At 45.5% G+C, this 19788-nt stretch overlaps 3 protein-coding genes across 4 annotated transcripts in view; all 3 read right to left on the bottom strand.

Moving 5' to 3' along the window:
- Positions 1-8240, bottom strand: part of LOC135388894 (chromodomain-helicase-DNA-binding protein 1-like) — a 31400-nt gene extending 23160 nt beyond the window's left edge. For both annotated transcript variants that reach the window (XM_064618763.1, XM_064618764.1), the window contains exons 1-3: positions 7668-8240; positions 205-418; positions 8-134 (exon numbers count right to left, since the gene is read on the bottom strand). In XM_064618763.1, the coding sequence (XP_064474833.1) occupies positions 8-134; positions 205-416 (339 nt within the window). In that variant the 5' untranslated portion in view covers positions 417-418; positions 7668-8240. The remainder of the gene's footprint in view (positions 1-7; positions 135-204; positions 419-7667) is intronic.
- A 79-nt stretch (positions 8241-8319) lies between these two features.
- On the bottom strand, positions 8320-13558 carry LOC135388895 (small ribosomal subunit protein uS11m-like). The gene is made up of 6 exons (XM_064618765.1): positions 13222-13558; positions 12039-12166; positions 11821-11849; positions 11668-11742; positions 10903-10968; positions 8320-8506 (listed from the first exon to the last, which is right to left on the bottom strand). Exons 1-6 carry the CDS (start codon positions 13470-13472, stop codon positions 8396-8398), a joined length of 660 nt encoding a protein of 219 aa, XP_064474835.1. The 5' UTR covers positions 13473-13558; the 3' UTR covers positions 8320-8395.
- A 403-nt stretch (positions 13559-13961) lies between these two features.
- LOC135388893 (Krueppel-like factor 13) lies at positions 13962-19025 on the bottom strand. The gene is made up of 2 exons (XM_064618762.1): positions 18473-19025; positions 13962-15123 (listed from the first exon to the last, which is right to left on the bottom strand). The coding sequence occupies exons 1-2, from the start codon at positions 18882-18884 to the stop codon at positions 14879-14881; spliced, it is 657 nt and encodes a 218-aa protein (XP_064474832.1). The 5' UTR covers positions 18885-19025; the 3' UTR covers positions 13962-14878.
- Between the last annotated feature and the right edge of the window lie 763 nt (positions 19026-19788).

Raw genomic sequence — 19788 nt, 5'->3', positions numbered from 1 at the left:
TACTAACCTGTTTAAGCTCCCGAGAGCTCCGTCCTCTCTTCTGCTGTTCATTCCGTGAACTACTTCTGCTCACGTGTGAGTTGCTTTGGTCGCTCTGGTCTCCATCTTCATCGTCGGAGTTTTCATTGTCACTGCTACAGATGTACATTTGAAATTAGCGCCATGCCACATTTGCGGGTTCGAGAAACAAACATTGGCACAAACCCTTCTTCGGAGCTAGAGGCAGCAGATCCAGACCCTTGCTCTCCATCCTCTTCATCTTCTCTGCTAGTATCAGCAGTCTGGTTCGTGTTTGCACCACCCTTGTCAGTTCCATTGGGTGATGGCCACTGGGGACTTCCAGCACTGGAGCCAGCGTCAGAATCGCTGTCCGAGCTATTGTTTGAGCTGTTGCTTTCGCCGTCGGAAGCCTCCATCCCTGCAACGGAATGTTGAATAAACATATAAATATAAACAAACAAAACCTATCAGGTTTATTGCACATTTATCACTGCCTAGCAACTGTTTTGCAAAGTGTCTAAACTAAATCATTCTGAGAATATGTGGTAATATTGAACTACCGAGTAACTAAAAATCAAAATTATTCACAAATATACCGTGTTACTGCCTTAGTAAGCATCTCGTATAATAATTTTTCTGTTCTATTTTATCCAATATACCAGAAATTACGACTTGTATTTGCAGAACATGGTAAAGTGCTTACCCACCTTCTTTCACACCTACTGCACACATTCAGCCTGGCTAGAACAGTTACTTTTACTAACAATTCTCACGACTGATGAATTGAATGATCCCCCTCCAAGAAATGCAACCTTTACATATGGTCACTCCATTCACTAACTATTCATTAATAGCATTAATCCTGCAACAACAATAACAACTTTATGACGATGAATGGGATCCTACATTAAACATTAAACTAGTATTACTGTTTTGCTTGCAGGCTCATTGCACAGGAAAGCTAACTGAAGAGCCGTTTACCAACTGTACACGAACCCAGTGACCTTGTATTTGAGAGCTTGGAACCATATGGAATAAATAGTATGGAGTAAAGTATTTTCTTGAACTAAACTTGGAACTTATCCAGTTGAAGGTATGCATTTGCGTCACTGAATTTTATTCATATTTCCGAGCTTTACCATTATGTAATGCCACAGGCATTGAGACAAAATAAACATACAGAACACTGGTGTCTGTATTGGTTCTGCCGTTGCACCTACCTTTCTTAATGAAATTTACCTTGGTGGTGTTGTTCTAATCTTGTCTCCCTTGTCCTTGATTTGCTGATGCTTTGTTATTGTTGTGCAATGAGAATGAATATGACAAATGAGTAGATTGTGAATCCGTCATTACATCTTTCTGGTCCTGAACTTTACTGTTAGGCTCCCTACAAACGGCATCATCCAGTTTCTGGTGGCATCCCTCACTATGTTACAGAATATCAAACCCGAAGCTTGGGCTGCCAGCTGCTTGCTGCCACTCAAAAAAACAGTATGACGGCACATCGTCTGTGTTGAGCTGGTTACCCTCAGCAGATGTTGTCCTGCTGTTTAAAACCCTTTGTAGAAAGACTAGTGTAGTAGTTCCCTACCATCAGAAGTTTTTTTTTTTTTAGTTGTACCATTTTTTTTACAGAAAAACTGAGAGCAGTGCTGATGCCATCTTGACAAGCAGGTTAGGACAGTGTATGCAACTACTATATGACTAATAGATCTCTACCCGAGAAATGTCATCATGACGTTGGTAGACAGACAAACTAAAACACATCGGAAGGGGAGGGCTGGGTTTCACGAATGGGCACTTGTTCGCTGCCTCCAACTGAAAGAAAAGTAGGACCGAAGGTCTCGTCCTTTCAGAGACCATCGTAATCCCCTCAAGACCATGGCTTTCGGGCGCGACCTTGTTCGCCCCTAGCTTTGTTCAGCTCTACCAAATTGGTGGCGCTGTCAAACACGATTACGTCATTTTGTTTACAAACAGGGAGAGGTCTATTAGCAAAATTAGATGCTTTCTGGGAAATGCGAGATAGCAGAATTGGAGCCAATCATTATTCAAATCCATCGTATTTATTGAACAGCCTGAGAAGCGAGCACACCTAGATATAAATTGCCAAATTTTGCTGTGCGAATGAGCCAAAACCAGAACTATGCACTCTTCCAGCACATAAAGTATGCGACTTTCACCTTATCTGGGTCGGAGAGCAGTCTGTCTGGCCAACAGATTAGCACCTACTCCAATCAGCCCCAAAGCATGTGGCCCTCTCACGTGGAATGCCTGTCACTCTTTCTGCGCTCCAGTAGTATGGAGTTATGGTTTTTGCTCATACGCATAGCAAAATATGGCGTTTTACAGGGTGGGTGCTATAAAAGGTCGGTCTCATTTTTGCGCGCGACACTATCCGTGTATTCACACGAGCTACATTCCCCCAGAAGCGGAAGATGCGAAAAGCGTTATAGCTTTCTGCTGTCACGTGAGCGCGAGCACTCTAAAGTTGCGTCTTCACGTACACTGCTAACCGTGTGGAATATCCTGCTACACAGCCACAAGATATTTCGTAGCAGACGGCAGGAAAACACGCTAACGGTGTCGTCTGCTAAATGCGCTGTACGCCACTCCCAATATTCCGCACCGTGTGAATGCTCAACATAACACGGGACGGAACTTCGGCTCTGTCAGCAGTGTTTAGTGTCAGCAGTGTTTTTTCGCTCGTGTGAATACACTGTATACCTACCTAATCAGACATATGTCTGCTGCCACACAGTGAATAATTTATGTCAGAGAAACCTATGAAAAAAATCGTGATTACCAGCCACTGCATAACAAAATAAATACGGCCACGCAAACTTCCGTCCTTGTGTACTCCCTATGTGCTATCGCGATGAATGGAGGCGAAAGTTTGCGTGGTCGTATTTATTTTGTTATACAGTGCTTGGTCACCACAATTTTTTTCGTAGTTTTCTCTGGCATAAATTATTTGCTCTGAGGCAGAGGAAGTCTGTGCATCAAGGTCTTGCACAAAAATGTGACAGACTTACACACCCTGTATATCTCAATATACGTTCACTCCTCATTAATAAGGATGGTTGATTTGAATAATGACTGGCTCCAATGCATACGCTATCCTATAGAGGATATCTGCAGGGCCACATAACCTGCCTGCCAAGCACTGCTCACAGCTTTTCTTAAAAAAAAAAAAAAAATATATTGGACTTTTTTTTTTATAATTCCCAGTTTTCTGGGTACAGCCGATCTTGTTTTGGAAAATGAACCACAAAAACGAAATTTGGTAACTGCCAGTTAAATATGTAGCAATTTCATCCACCAGCTCACTTGCCTATGTGCAGGGTTTGCAATTATTTTCATTCTTCCAAAAAATATTGAAACACACCTGAAGGTCTTTTTGCAAATTTAGCACATTGCCATAAAATCAAAATGTGTGCCCTTAAGTTAGAAACTTTATTCCCAATATATCAGTGCTGTTGTAAAGTTGTCTGGAAGAAGTTTGTCAAAAATGGCAACAACTTGAAAAATCCAGTTTAAAAGAAATTCCAATTGGATTCTCTATTCTGAGAACACAGCTACTGCCCTCATCTGTTGTGAGGGGGGGCTTGTTTTAGAATTTGATTTTGGGTGAATGACTCTACACTAACAGCAGACCTGGAGGTTCATCCTTTGCAACGAGATCAGCCTGCACATTACCAATCACCCACCCATTCCATTCTAGCTCTGCCCTTTTTCTTCCTACTTAACCCCCTCAAACCCCCATCGGTTCTCTGTTTACAATTTTAGTGGTGGTCACAATTTGAGAAATTCCCTTCTCGAGATGGGTCTAAAGTGAAAAAAAAGCGCTGAAAACTGGTATGTTAGGTTTTTGTATTTGTTCATGAAAACCTCAATTGAATAGAGAAACCCCCAAATTTCCAAGAGAATAAATGTCACTGCAAACCCTACCATTGTATCTGACAATTAACTAACAAGCCCTCTGTTACAGGGACCGAAACGAATATCTGTTCGGTTACAGCTCAGTGTCAGAACTCTGAAAGCAGTTCCTGATACCAGATTCCAGATTTTGATATTTGCGGTTACCAGTAACCAAACAGTTGAACCAGTATTTTTTTTCCGGTGTCCTCTAGGATGCACCTGCAGGCTGCATGGACTTCGCAAAATGAGCTACGAAGTGCGAACGGGTAAAAATTAGCATATTTATCTGTTGCGCTCCAAAAGGGTGGTGCAGCGCAATATCCACTGTCGTTATTTTAGACATTCCCCGTAAAATAATTTGTTGTCTCTATTATCTCGTGCACATTCATTTCGCTCCTGCTGTAACAATGTACAAGGCAAGAAAAACTGCGTTCCAGAAAAGCAGCTCACACTAATACAGTTCATAACTCATAAGGGACGTACGCAATACATGTCATAAGATGCGTATGTCATCAGATTATGGGTCCAAGCGCATAAGATGTGTTGCCTACACAACTTGAATGAAAAACAGATGACTAACAGAAGCATGTGCTACACCAAAGTTGTACCGGTAACAGAAATCACATTTTTCAGCTCAGGTTAATTGCCGATGGTAAATTGCGGTTACAGTTGATGAAAAATTTTGGGTTCGAAGCGGTCCTTCGGTTTACGGTTCCTGTTTCAGTCCCTGCTGTTAGGCTCCCTTGTTAGCTGGCTTGAGAACTGTTCTCACACCATGTTCCCTATTTTCTTTATACCTTACCTGAAGTGGAGTCCGTAGCATTTCTGCATGTCCTTTTCTTTTCACAAAGTGCAGGGGCTTCAATATTGTAAACAATTCCCAATATTGATCATGTTTGATGTCCTTTGTATGACAGCTATTTGCTTATCCCAAATTAGCTACTAGTCAGTGCAAAAAACTTCAGCATATCACATACATACTATTCCAAATGTTTGTTTGTTCCCTGCCCCGGATAAAACCTGAAACCACCTCTGTATGACCAGATCCGTTCATTGGTTACTTTCTGCTACCTTCTAAGCGCACTGCACACATCCAACGAAATGATCACTAACAATTGCTGTGGTGAAAAATATTACAATTCCTAGTTAGTTAGGCATCTGTCTTATTTGTGAACTTCATGCACCTGCTATTAGTTTCCCAGAAAAGTCCCATACACGAGAACCCACCCACCCATCCGATATCTTCATAATTGAAACTTCCCACATTGATTTCAGGGGGCACCTAAAATTGCTTTCAGGCATATTTTCACGGAGTATAACACTCTCGTCATACAATAAAAAAAGTGCACTGAAGAGGTCCTGCGCATTATCTAACAGTGCGCGTTATACATGAAAATATTTTACTGCAGAGTTCCTTTTCAGATCGGAGAGGTACAGATTCTAGCCACTTCCAGGTTGTGCTGTGGGCTTCTCCCATTTCTGTTAGGGTCAGTTGACAAAACTGGCTAAAGGGCACTGGACGTCATAAATGTTAATGATACTGCTTAAGGCTACTATTCAGCAGTCAATAATCTTGAATTCATTTCAGAAGAATGGTACGTGAGAATGGTACGTGAGAAGGGAACGCGAAACGGAAAGCAGAGAGGACAATGAAGTATACTACGACAGCAACCTTGACAGCGAGTGTAACGGATTTGTCTAAATGGGTTTCAAATGTAGCATATCATATATGATGCACCGCTTTGGTTTATGGACCTTTCTCACAATGGCCTATGCACATGCGTATGACATTGGGACGCCGGATAGGACTATCTCAGTCTTCGCTAGATGGCGGGAGTATGGGGACGACAGAAGTGGGGACCGCACGAATAGCGTAACCTAGACGGCCCCACTCCGGGCCGGTTTCGGTCCTTTGTGCTATCGACGTGGATTTGTTTTGAATCACGCCGAGCATGGTCTGCTGGAGAGCCGCTACGACGCGTACTGTCCATTGTGTATAAGTTGGTCCAATTGTGAAAAGGTCCATTGTGTACACTGGTGGCAGTACAGAAGCTTCTAGCACCTGAGTTATACATAGAATATTTTTCAAATTCGCCAAGTTTTTAGGGGTGCGCGTTATACACCTGAAAATACGGTACTATAAAAAAAAATATGCTGTATCACAAGCATGTCGCAACAATTTTTGATTCGATTTGACGGGGCATATCGCAACATGCTAACTCTTCACAGGCAGGACAATGAGGCTGGATTTGTAGTAGGAAAGGAAGGGGTATACAAACACTTACAGGCCATCATACCTGCTCGTCTTATACGGCTGCTCTCACCATAATTACTATCCCAGACACCTTTATTTTACCAGCATTTCTGGCTTAACAGTACTACAGCACTTTTGCACCTTTGTTGCCATACATCCCTTTAGTAGCTTGCAGTCACTTGTCAATGAAACAGTATCCTCTGGGATTTTGATCTATTCGTGGCAAATTTGTGCAGCTCAGAGAACCCATACCGAAGGCACTGCTTCATCCTTTCAGCTGTTCCGAAGCACCTCAGTCATTCAGCCATTATGAGGTTAATAGTACACAGGGGTGCCTAAAAAGGTGCCCCAACATGTAAAATATGGCACCATCAGTTTTTCTCCCGTGCTACAATCACGCAGAAATTCATAAAAATGTTCCTGAACTGAAGGATGTTTGATGGGTGGATTGATTCTCAAAAAGCAACATGCTGCAGAATTGGTAAGTGCCAGAGCGGATGTCCGATGACCACAATGCTGGCAAAACATCCGGGTGCATACAAAAGAACAGGTATGGAAATCCAGTGCTGCAGGAACCCTCTGTGGAACTCACCTTTCGTGGGCAGACAGTAGAGCCTTCAGATAGTGTTCTCCCAAGTCCCAGCAAGTATTTTTTTTAATCTAAACTAAAAGCCTCACAGCACCATCTCCCAAGAACTCAGTATGTAATAGACCAATCATCAATGCACTATAGATAGCCAGAGCAACCTCAGCTGTAAAGCATGCACGGTAAATCGCACCAGAACTAAAAAATTGACATAATGCAGCAACAAGATTTCATTACTCAAATCCAAAATTGGTTTTCTATCGAAGTAAAGTGCTTGTATAGTACAAACGGTGAATGAATTCAACCCTGGCGTCTATCTCAACGATGTGCACGTAGTGCGTGTGAGCAGGGATGAACAAATGAACGGCCCATAGCAAAGAGGCTCTCTGTCACGGGTACCCAGAAAGACAAAGCTTTTGCTAAAATGGGTCCCCTTCAAAAGGAAAATATTCCAAGGTCAAATGAATGTCAAGGGTTCGGAGCAGAGAAAAAACGCAACACTGGCGTGAAACACATTCAATTATCCATATTTTACTCCCATCAAAGATGAACAACAGAGCCGGAGAGAGACAACAGTCGAGCAATGACAAGCAAGACCAACGCTTTCGCTCGATTCGGAACACTAAAGCCGGCACATGGGAGGTAGGGCAAAGACATATAGAGACTAAGAATGCAGAAAAACACGGTTATATAACTCTAGCAACAAGATAGGGCCCGTGAGAAACACCAGAGAGACAGAACAAGACCGTCGCAACCCAGTAACACGCCAACACCGATCAAAATGCCTCCCCACGCCCGAACAAAGCTACGTCAAATTCACACAAAATCTCCACACTGTAACACCCAACAACAACAGAGAACACCTAAAATCACTAAACAAATCAAAGGGTCATCAAATCGGCCTACCTGGGATAAGAACACGACGGATCGGCACACGTTCGGAAAAAGTCCTAGCAGTCAGCGGTCCAAATTGGAACGTTGCATGAACCAAAGCACAAGTCCCAGGGTATTTTCACAAAAAGTCGGTCACAAACGTTGTAGTGATCGTAGGAAATCACACGTGAACGAAAGTTCAGTGGCCACACAAGTTCCACACGCAAGACACCCGTCGGAGCACAAGATGGCGATTGCCTACGGATGCCATCATGGGTGGTAGCAAAAACGAGGACGAATACTTTGCCCGCATAAAACCACAAAATCAGCTATTAACAAGCGCTTCTAGCTCGCTCAAAAAACACCGGAAATATCGCGAGATAGGTAGATCAAGGGAGGATCAACCTCAAAGTCAGCAGCAGCCGCCGTACCTCGCTACGTAACAGACCGCACTACGTCCGCCATTTTCGTTCGCTGGCTCCTTCCCCGTCACACCAGTGTGACGTACGCAGCCGCGTGACCGCCAAGCATACCGCGAGATTTCGAATATAAGCCGCAGCCGAAAATGAGAAAATTCGAGCTGCAATGCAACACGACGTGAGTGTTCGCGAGATGGCAGCTCTAGGCAGTGGGTAAGTGTGCAAGGAAATCGAGTTGAACATGTGCAGGAATGCAGACAGACCAGTTTGTGCATTCAAATAATTTTATTTACAAGTATCTATAGGGGGAACAAAATTCCACAAGTACAGGCGGCGTGCAGACTAGAGTCTCTTTGCCTTTCGTGGCCGCTGGTACAGTTTGTGGGGGGCGAATGTCCGGTCGGTGATGGACACGATGTTCAGTCCACCCATCTGAAGTCCCTGGACCGATGCCTAGAATGATCAACATGCCCCACTTGTACCCAAAAAGCCATTCCACACTTTGTGACGACAAAACACGACAGAAACTAAGTTAGTGAACAGTGATGACCTGACTTGTATGCAACACACATGAACTGCACATTAACGGAATCCAAGTTACTCAACAGTATAACTACGTATGTGTCAAACAAACTGCACTACGCTATGGCTACCATGACAGCACATCACATATTGCATTAGGCATATCAAAACTCCAGTAATTATAAGCCACACCACAACATTTAACTATGTAATCAAGGAAAACCTTAAGTTAATTGCGAACTTCGTAATCAGAAACCCCAAATGCACCACAGCATACAAACTATACCAACACACGTATGTGTATAAAGACTCGCAAAAATGCAACCCACCAACCAAATTCCAATCTGACCACCCAACATTTGGCAAGATAAAGCCACACCACAGGATTCACAATGTGTAACTGCAAACTCTGTCACTGAACATCAAGTTGGCAAGTGTATACTAGGTGTGCTGGCAAGTGTAAGTTAGGTTTAATTGGACACAGTGTTAAAAGGTTTACACGTACACATGACCACACCATGTAACAGCATGTGGCACCTTCCTTCATTTCAAGTATTCTAGCTCGAATCTATGCATCCTTGAACAGTGCGTGATACAGGATACGTGATACAACATACAACAAGTTGGCCAATGTCGACAGACTGCACATGCTGCCAGCAGGAACCGGAACTCAACCCAAAATTAGTTATTCTACCATTGAACCGAACCAAAATAAATCTGAAGCGGTCACCGGTTCACGAAACAGCCCAAGTGGGATGCTTGCTTCAGCAAGCCAAGAGCCTGATTCCAAAAAAACATTCCTGGGGCTGCTTGAAGCAGCAGCCTAGCGATGGCAATTTATCGTTTTTTGTTTTTGTTTTTTGGGACACGTTGTGTGAAGCTCTTGCCCTTCACCAACCAATATATTAATCTAGTCTCATTCAGGACCACATCTCATTCGTGGCTGTGTGTGTGTTCCTCAGACAGTTAGCAACTTGTTTGATTAATTCTGAATTTTGAGCACACAAAGGAGAGAACCAACCCGTGACATTTCCCGTCTTCTCTTCCGACCTTCTCTCTCTCTCAAGCATTTATTTATTTGTCAACAGATATTGCAATTGTAGTGTTGCAGGATATCTCGGGATTGCTCCCCTCCAAGAAGAACGTTCTATTCCACCAAATATTCAGATGTCGAAGCTACCTACAACACGCTGATAGTTTTGACGCTGTACTACACTTGTCAGCCAAATTTATTCTTGCAGCGTGCAGTTAAATCACACTTCAGTGAGAGAAAGTTATATTTTGTCTACTTCAATAGTATCATATCTGTGTATGACACGATGTCATATTTGAGTACTTGTATAGTTCAAACATGACCTAAGCCAGGTTTGAATTGTAATGTCAGTGTTTGAAAATTTTTACATTCGTGAACTGGTTCAAATCGTAATTTTTTTTTAGCTCTAGACCAGAGCTGGAACCGAACTGATACACTTGAGCCCAAACCGAACTCCCTAAAAACAAAACGGTTCCAGTCCCTGGCTGACACAGGAGTGTCCAAGACGATATATCTCAGATACTGAATGCAAGTTCGACAAGTCCATACCTAGCCAGAGCATGAGCCCCTATTGAGCTAACCTTTCTACACAACCCTCAGTGCTGGGGACTCAGGTACCCCAATACTAGTGCCTCTTCATGCAACTTGTCACATGATCAATTCCAATATAGTGTTGATTGATTTGTACATAATGCCAGGGCTCAGAACTTAGAACCTCGGGTTGGAATACCGCACAGTTTTTTTGCACAAATGCATTCTAGTATTTGCCAACTGTTGGCTATTGATGTTTGATGTTTTTTGGTGCAATAACATCAGAGGTCACAATGCGCCAGTACAATGATAAAATCTCATCAAGTGTTGTGTATGGTCACAACTGTTGGCTATGGAAGCACATTTGAGAATACTTAGTGTGATTAACACTATTATGCATTAATATTAAAATTATTAACACTAAAGGCTTCCAGTGCTGGCTTTCCAAGGCTGAGATATAAAGTATTAACAATACAAATATTTTCCTTTGTTTCAACAAGCCCTATAGATAGTGTTGATCCAAATCATGCAAACAAACGATCAGCTTTCAGGCAGAACAATCAATTTTTCTTCAGATTTTTTGAAAACTAAAAAAGGTATGCCTCAGTAATTGTCTTGGGACATGAGGCTGTCAATTTGACATACGTAGGAGCAGCTTAAATGTTGTGTTTGTCCCAATTGTCAATTCAATTTTTGCAATTGATGTTACTAGATACAATGCGACAGCTGTACCAAAAGGTGCGATAAAGAAAGTGCAACTCACCAATCTTCCAGGTCCCAGGCCCCTGACGACAACCCTTACTGTGTCGATTGATCGAGAGCGCGCAGCCTGGAAACACCGGGAAGACATTTTTAGAACACACTTCTTTGGTGGAGCAGCATCCCTTCTCAAACATAGCTGCTGCTATACCACAGCTGATCACTAATCAACCTATGAAACTCAAACCATCGAACAAATATATATATATATATATATATATATATTTTTATTGTTAGGGACTCAAACGAAGCTACTCCACGGAAATGCAATGACATACTTAGAACATATAGCAGTATTATGAGTGTACTAACACGTTGCAACTGCCTTAAATCCACACGCTAAATGCCTGCATTTTTTTTAAATGATCATTTATGTCCGTAACAATCGTGCTGCAGTCCCACGTGACTGAGGAGGCAAGCAGCATAGCGAGTCACGTTACACTTTTCCACAGTACGAAGTTTAACCCCTCAAGCAGAACAAGCCAGGGAGCCAGCAAGACCGTGGGAAAAAGGAGGGTGCTAACCTCTCGACAAAGTGCTACCCACCTACGCTAGGCCCAGAAGCTGCACTGCAAAAGCTATCATCTTGGAAACTTGGAAACTGGAAACTGGCTCTACATGGCACAGCTGATTTATGGTACACTCTAGTGCCCTGTTGCTGCATTACTGCATTGTAACTAGAAGGTTTAATTCTTAGGCAATTCTTGCAATGGGCCAAAGGCAGCAAGTCTGTTAAATTGTACACACGATGCATGTTCAAATGACTCACCGATGAGATGCTCATCGCTGCCGCTTGAGCTGCGACCGTTGTGCCTTTCCGCGCATTTTTGTAGCCCTCAGTGCCCTATGGGATTGTTACAACAACCCGTATTGTAGCTCTTGTAAATGTGCAATACAACTCTGCAGGGGAGACACTACTCACCCCAGATTTCATGAGGGAAAGTGGAGCACCTGCAAGGAATGAGGTACAAGCATGAGAGGCGCAACAGGTTTGGCACACGAGGACTTGAGGCCTATAATACCATTTTTCCCATACAAAAATAAATAAAATACAAACTTCGTAAAATTTGTTGGGCAACTAAAAAAATTTACAGATTTGAAAAAATGACAAGGTGAAGTTACCTGGCTTGGCTCACGGACCTTTGGCATCTGTTATCTGTATTATAGTGTTATTCATGGAGCACCGCACGTGGCATATTGGTAGGTCTGCAAACCGCACTCCGTCGAAGAGCATGTTGGGGGTGTCGATGTCTGGAAACAGCGAGCCCCTGCACATATATAGGACACCCAAGGGTTTCACAAAACACGAACAGGAGGCCTAATATCTCATCACGACGTGATGAACGAAACACAGCATGGCTGCCACGACTCATTAAGCCTTATGGGCATCAAGATAATGTATTAACAGCATGACATACTGGGTAAAAGGACTACAGCACACAAGACCTCCTTACTTCGGCCCTGAAGAAAACCGCTACACAAAAGTGACAAAGTGAAGGATTCCAGCACGTTGATAACGCCTTGAGCACCAGTCGTTAAAAGCTGAAGTCCCCGCTACGTATGGGGTCAGTCCAAGGGGGCCCATAGCAACAGGCCGCAGAGACATCTTTCAAGCAAGCATTTGATAAACCCAAATCACAACAACGTAGTCTTACATGTAGGCAATGAAACCAGCCTGAATACACCCGAAAATTCTCTCTATGGACGAATGAGACGCAATGCGGAAGAAGAAAACAGAGCCCTCCAACAGAGTTTGATCGGACGCGATAAATGTAGGCAAGGCAATCGTCAATGGTCGAAAAAGGTACAAAGCACGTTAAAAATACATTGCAGGACAGATAACATAACAAAAACGCGTCGAGCGGAAAAATAACAAATGTCCGCAGTTATGGCTGTAACTCACACAAATATGACGCAGCTGCTCGGGCGACTGGCTAACGGTGAAGCACTGGAACGTTCGAATGCTGGAAGAACACAAAATGGAGTCTGCCGTTAGGGCAAAAGGCGCCGTCTTCCCGGAGGACGACCGGGACAAAAATGTCGGCTTGCACTGCCTGTCGGGCATCGTAAATAACGCGCTGGACGCTGGAGTGGGAAGATGGGATCCACCACTTACGCCTAATACGGAGCCGCTAGCCCCAGGTAGTGAACGCAAGACTTGGTAGATTTTTATGCTCGTGAAATGTGACACGCCTAGCTGAGTGAAGACCCACCCTGATCGCCATTTGCACTTGGGCATCTGCCACGTAGGCAATCACAGGGGTCTCGATTAGGGTGCGCCTATATTACAGGCATTTGGACAAAACTCTAAAAATGAACTTACGTAACATGCACTGAATCGATGTCCACTGAGCGATGGCCCTGAGTTCCTTCGTCTTTCTTTGGCAGCGACGCCATCATGGCCTTCCTGTCGTCGGTTTTCGCCAGCGGACATGTTGAGTGCAGAAATCTTGCTGGGATTTTGTCGGGTGTTCCGAAAACACTCGCTCTGCTGTAGCAACAGTTCGTGGAAACAGACCCTTGGGAAACATAAATTTGTCTACAAAACCTCGCTACGCGTTCGAAACGCGACATTTTACGCCTATAACAGACCGCAACCAAAAATTACGTTCGACCCAAACGGCAATCGCGAAGAAACAGAGGTCAATTGAAACCTCCTCTCGCCAGACGGCACCGTTGTTGCTATGACAGGCCTGCTTCTTTCATAAAACTTGTTGGGGTGGCGCTAGTAGTCAGACCAAAATAGGGTGCCTGCATGCGCATTCTTATTCTTCAAATCACGAGAATTTATCGCACTATAAAAAGCGCCGAATATATTATATGTAGGAAATAATTGAGAGAAAGATGGTGTGAGATAAGCAGCGTCCATAAGGACGTCCAAACGAGAGGATGGCAGAAAGCATGAGGAGGAGAGCACGAGCACGCATGCAGTCACCATAGACCAAAAGTCGCATTCATCCATCCGTAATCACACAAAAACGAAACTCAGCGATCTTGCAGTTAACAGAAGAAAGCTTTCCATGCAGCCGAGCGCGGTGTAATGATGTTACACGAAACGGTGAGTATGTTGCGTTGAAAACTTTATTGTACGCATAAATAAAACAAACGACCCAATAATTATCTTCTTTAGTTGATTTATACACATGCAACACAATATGGAACAAAACAATTGACTTCAATGTGAAACCCATCCAAAGGAGGCTCAACATTTAGAAAGAAATATATGCAACACAAGACAGACATTAATGCATTACAGTATGTCATGTCCTAAAACAAAACATTTATTGCCGTATTCTCTTTTAATGATAACTAACATGTGGAACAGATATACATTATACATTTTACCTTTACATATGTACACATTGGAGTAAGTACACTTTGGCAGTTGCATCCTCTATACAAGAAAAAAAAAAAAAAAAACACACACAGATTAGAACACATATAACCTAGAATGTAATGCACAAAAATGCTCAGTGAAATACTTTACAATATTTACATCACACATATATAAAACTAGGTGTAACAGATACTTCATACATAAAGGAACTATCTAAAAGGGTTACAAACAAAAGCAAATGCTCTAATTCCACACTATGCATGGAATATCCCATCGACAGGTACACTCAGCGACCTAACTGAAATTACGAACATTAATATCCCTGCAAGGTAAAACTGCACAGTCACCGTCTCCTGGACCCTGAATCATCACGTGCTGCTTTCGTGCCAATGAGAATTTAACAATGAGAATACACATTCGCAGCAGGTGACCAGGCCGACTTTCCAGGGGTCCGCCCTAAAACTCGTCAAAAGCAGGGACATCACAAAACCTCCCCAAGTCTGTCCCCGTAAACAACTGAGCTGGTCGAGGTCCCAGGAAGTGTGCGCGTTTGGAACAGCCGAATAAAAAATAGATAACCTATCTGCGTTATCCCCCGTTTAACGTATCCATGGAATAAAGTGGGGCACAGTTGCAGTTTCTCTCACGGAGATCTGGTGTTCTGCTGTTGTGTGCGAGGTGCTGTGGCATTGAGCAGCATGTGTGGCCTGAAGTCAGGGTGTCTCCTGGCGTGCTTGCTGAGGTGGTCGGAACGCATGAAGCGCTTCCCGCACAGGGGACAGGCGAACTTCTTCTCTCCCGTGTGGGTACGCAGGTGGCGGGCCAGTTCGTCGGAGCGCGCGAAGCGTTTGCCGCACTCCCGCCACGTACATGGGAAGGGCCGCTCGCCTGTGGAGAGAGAGAAAAAACAAAGCAGCTGTGAGCGAGAGGAAGTTTCGAAGAACGTGTGGGGCTCGTTTCTCACGTCACACAAACACGTCAATGGGCAATTGGGGTGATAAGGAAGTTTTAACTACGACAAAGCAAGACCCGTTCCTTTTTTTTTCTCTCTTCTTTTTTTTTCTAGGTGATTCGGACGACGTGGGGCTGACCAAATCGCACGGTTTTACTGCGTCACGATATTTCACGCGCCACTTTTTATTTGAAATGGGGGTGGGGGGGTCATCGGGATCTGTACGAGCCTGTGTCTCGTTCTCGTCTGTAATGCACAGTTATAAGAATGATATAGGAACGAATGGGTTATCTTATCACTTGCAAGGTGACCAGCATGCGGACAAGACACACAAGAATGTATACAAACTAGCCCATACAGGCACTGTCATGAAAAAATGGCTACTCTACACTTTTTGTTTGGTGCGGACAGTAGCGTAGCCAGAAAAATACTTTGGGAGGGGCTCTACGGGAACTTTACATGGTGGGGGGGTGGGGGGGGATTTACCCTCTTTGATCCTCTCCCAAATACACCGAAGGTACGATTTCGGGGTGGGGGTTGAACCCCCAAACCCTCCTGCGGCTACGTCACTGGTCGCGTGTACTTCGTCCACCGTCTACTGCGCTGTGCCCAAGTGCCGGAGTCTCGGAATACCGCCATTCTTCCCGCTTGCAAAAGGTAGATGTCACAAGGCAGGGGCACATACAGCCGGCCACAACACTTCGCTCTGTTTTCCCAACCACCTAAAGATAACCCCGGGGAATCCACAAAACGGCATGACGCAATATAGTACGTGACGCAAGCGCCCACCGCCGTTGCGTCACAGCCAGACCCAACGAGTGTGAACTGCGAAGGGCTCGAACTCTAAAGTACGGTGTAGATAAAAATCCGCGCGCGAATGAAAATCCCCACCTCCTTCTCCCCTCCCCCTCGAAGACTAGTGCAGCTGTCGCGTACGTCCGGCAGGATCCAGTCTCGCAGCTCTACTCGACAGATGGTCGCACCTGGCATGAGGCAGTACCTTCTGCTAGTCCTCGTGTGCTGGGCCAGGTGCAAGGCGAGGCAGTGAACATCCCCGCGCCAGCTGCCTTCCCATTCAGAAAGACCGTGGTCTTTGCCGATCCCCGCCGTTCATTCATAACCGGTGTCGCATTCATGGTTCTCCCTCCATTTTTAAAAGGAAGGACAAAGAAGTAAAAAAATTAAAAGGCCCACCGAGAAAAGTGGAAGCACCGGATGTGGGTGCTGCTCCGGTGAATTTGTCCCACGTTTGCGACTTGGCGTAGTATGGAATTTTTTTCGGTGCCGCACTTCCTGAAATGCCAACGGTGCACGACCGGTTACGCACTGACCCTGTCGTCTGCCTGCGCCCTGACAACAATCACAGTTTCAGCGACAGGCCGTTCCTAGATATGGCGCTGCTTTTCAACCTTCAATCACGGTCGTTGTCATCTGTACATGCACTTTTGCCTTGGGGAGGTCACGAACCACCCTTTCCTCGAAGACAAAAAGTTGAACCCGTTCCGCGAAAACAAAAATTGGCAGACGCCCACACTGACGAAATTAGTGGAGTCACTACCCTGCAGCAACGGCGGCCAAGAAATTAGTTTAGAAATGCGGGGATTGCTTGGGCGAGCGACCGAAGTAGATGGAGAAGAGGGGGGGGGGGGGGGCAGATCGTACCAGCTGTTGCTCTGGCGCCTCAAAGGACGTCCACGTAGCAGCAGCAACCGTGACGCAGTTTGCCTGCCAAGCCTGACTGCCCGGACCTCCCGGAAGTGGAGCAGGGTGACCTGCAGCGAACGGGCGTAGTTTCCAACACCACCTTCTACACATCTGGGTCGCCCGCTCCCTTTCACGAGGCGATCAGACAACAGGAATCCTAACCTTGACAGATTCCCCGAGCCCCTCCGAAACGTATATAGCCAACATCGAAACCCAGAACTGTCAGTTTCGTTTCATAAATCACCCATACTCAAATCGCTCGGCCAAAAGGCAGAAAACACGACTATCTAACGTCACCAGGCGAGGTAAATATACTTCCACATGGCAACAGCGTTTCCTGACGTACCAAACACACACACACACACAAAAAAGAGAGAGAAAGAAGGAAAAGACCTTCCACTTTTGTGGTCCTCCTTTTAGCCATGCCGTGGAAAAAAATCTCCAAAACCGGCCCTGACTTTCACAGAGAACTGCATCTCAACAGCGCGCTTCCTTGCTGTCTCGAAAGTAGAACAGCAGGGGGAAAAATCACCAATACGATGTAGAGCACACTCTCTCGAACAAAGAAAAAAAAGAAAGAAAAAATGAAGCAAACTCGTTCCCAATCAAAGCCACCTACATCAGCTCAAAATCTACGTCCCCGAACTAAGGTGCGCAGTACGAGAAGTGGGGGGTCGTAAAGTGTCGCAAACAAAAGACCTTTCTGAGGAAGGGGACCCCTCTGTTTTATTGTACGTGTACAAGCAGCCCGAGGCAGAGGATGTTCGGATGGCCAAGGAGCAGCCCCACTGCTCAAGGCCGCGTCTGGAACAAAAGGCCAGCTACAGGACAACGGGAGTGGTTGCCTGGACGGCCTTGTTAAGATCATCCACCTCGGTATTGCAGCCCGTTCGGACACGCTCCAGACGCTCACATATCAACGCCCTCCCGGTACCTTGTGGCACCCACCTAACCCCCTTTCGTTGCAGGTGCTACGCAGTTTTAATCCAGGCTATCGAAATGTCACAGATGCACGATAAAGTCGTGTAGCACAACAACACAATCTCATCTTCCCCCGGGTGATACAGCCAACACAGCCCCCACTGCTAATTCAAATACGACCGACTCCCCCAACAGCTGATGCGTACTTTAAAAGAAATGTTTCTGCGCCATGAACCGTTCTTTGTTCGGCGGTCGGTTTGCAACAAAGGAGACCTGGAATCACGATCTTGGAAAAGTTTACAGTCGTGGACCTACAAGTATGAAGAGTGCTGTTCAACAACCGTACAAAAACTTCAGAAAATTCAACTCCGATCGCGTAGCAAACGGAGAACAAGGGTATCTCTGTGTTCGTCGTCTGCTACAAGGGAAACGCCCCCCTCCAAAAGCAAGTCCGGGCCTGCGAACTTCCGCACCGAAACGGGAACGCAACAGCAGCCACGCCCATTGCCTAGCTCCAGAATGTCCATATAAATTAACAACGGGTTGAGAACAGACACAGCGGGCATCACCGCGTGTACGGGTGAATGAATTGATCGGATCAGATGTTGCGTCTGCTACAATAGAATCCGTTATATCAGTCGTGCAGCAGGGACAACTTACCCGTATGCGTTCGAAGATGAGCTTTGAGATGGGAGCTCTTCCCATAGACCTTATCACAGCCCACGTAGGTGCACATGTGTATCTTCTTCAAGCCCGGGGTCCGAACTGCCACGCCGGGTGTGGCCTCGCCTGCTTTGTTCGCGGCGCGCACTCTAGGCCTAACCGGCTGATCCTGCGGAATGCGTGTCAAGTCTGCCAAGATCCTGGCGATCATGTATACCGATGATCCGGAGAGTTCAGGGTCATCATCTCGTGGCCAGTCACTGCTGCCATCCGTCGTCACCAAAGATACCGGGCTGCGCCGGTCAGAGTCCGAGAATGGACCTCGAGGTCTTGCGTTCGACATTGCCACGAGGCACTCTGCTGCAAGGCTCACATCACGGTCTTCGTCCAGTTGGTATCCTAACGCCATGCTGGACGTTGGTCACTTGAATCCACACACACTACAATGAACAAAGCGCGCACACGTTTCTTGCATGCACGCAGCAGCAGCACCCGTGGCAACCACACCGCTCCTCCAGCTTTCGTCTGCTTTCCCTCGTGGTTTTCAGGGGGAGTGGCGCGTGCGCCGTGAAAGGATATGACGACAGTCCCTTCTTACCCTCCTGATTGGTTCAGGCTCCGCTTGCTACACTTCCGTTGTCTTCTGCGTTTCGCTTTGCGGTTTCTTTTTTGATGCGTGAAAGTTGCTACGTTTTCTTCGTTGCGTAAAAGCGCGGGACCGTTGCCAGGCTGCGCGATTGGTGACGAAAAAACCTGAATTTCTTTCCTCACAGGAGAAAAAGAAGAGCATTGTCCGTTGAACTACGTAGGTTTCTGCGTGCTGCATGAAAAGACACGTTAAGGCATCTCATTTCGCGGGAGAAAAATGTTGGCACAGTGGGATATCCTTGCGGTTTGTTCGGAAAACCCACGTGGCGGTCAGGCTCGAGCGACAGTTTCAAGGTCGTGCAAGGTGCTAATCTACGACGTAGTTGCGCGAGGTCGCCGTTCCGAAAGTGAGCTGGCATTGAAGTTCACTTACCTGGGGCGTAGGAGGTCGAAGGAAATAGAAGCAAGGACATTAACACGCGAACAACTTCTACCCGACGTCCAGGAATCTTTCAAGGCCTCGCCTCGCTGGGCAGTGTCGGCACTTTGATGAGCTTGGTCGTGCAACATGAGATTTCAATTCTGTTCGGCCACTTTGGCACATTTGCACTGCTTGGAGTTTTGCATGGAAGTCAACCAACATGGCACGATGCATTGCAAAGGAAACTCTCGTTATAATGTTTTCTTTGAAAATGCAACACATATCATAGAGATTAATTGTGCAT

This window comes from Ornithodoros turicata, chromosome 3, assembly GCF_037126465.1.
Source record: "Ornithodoros turicata isolate Travis chromosome 3, ASM3712646v1, whole genome shotgun sequence".
Taxonomy (NCBI): domain Eukaryota; kingdom Metazoa; phylum Arthropoda; class Arachnida; order Ixodida; family Argasidae; genus Ornithodoros; species Ornithodoros turicata.
The sequence above is the reverse complement of the archived record's forward strand: the minus strand, read 5'-3'. Positions and strand labels throughout refer to the sequence as shown.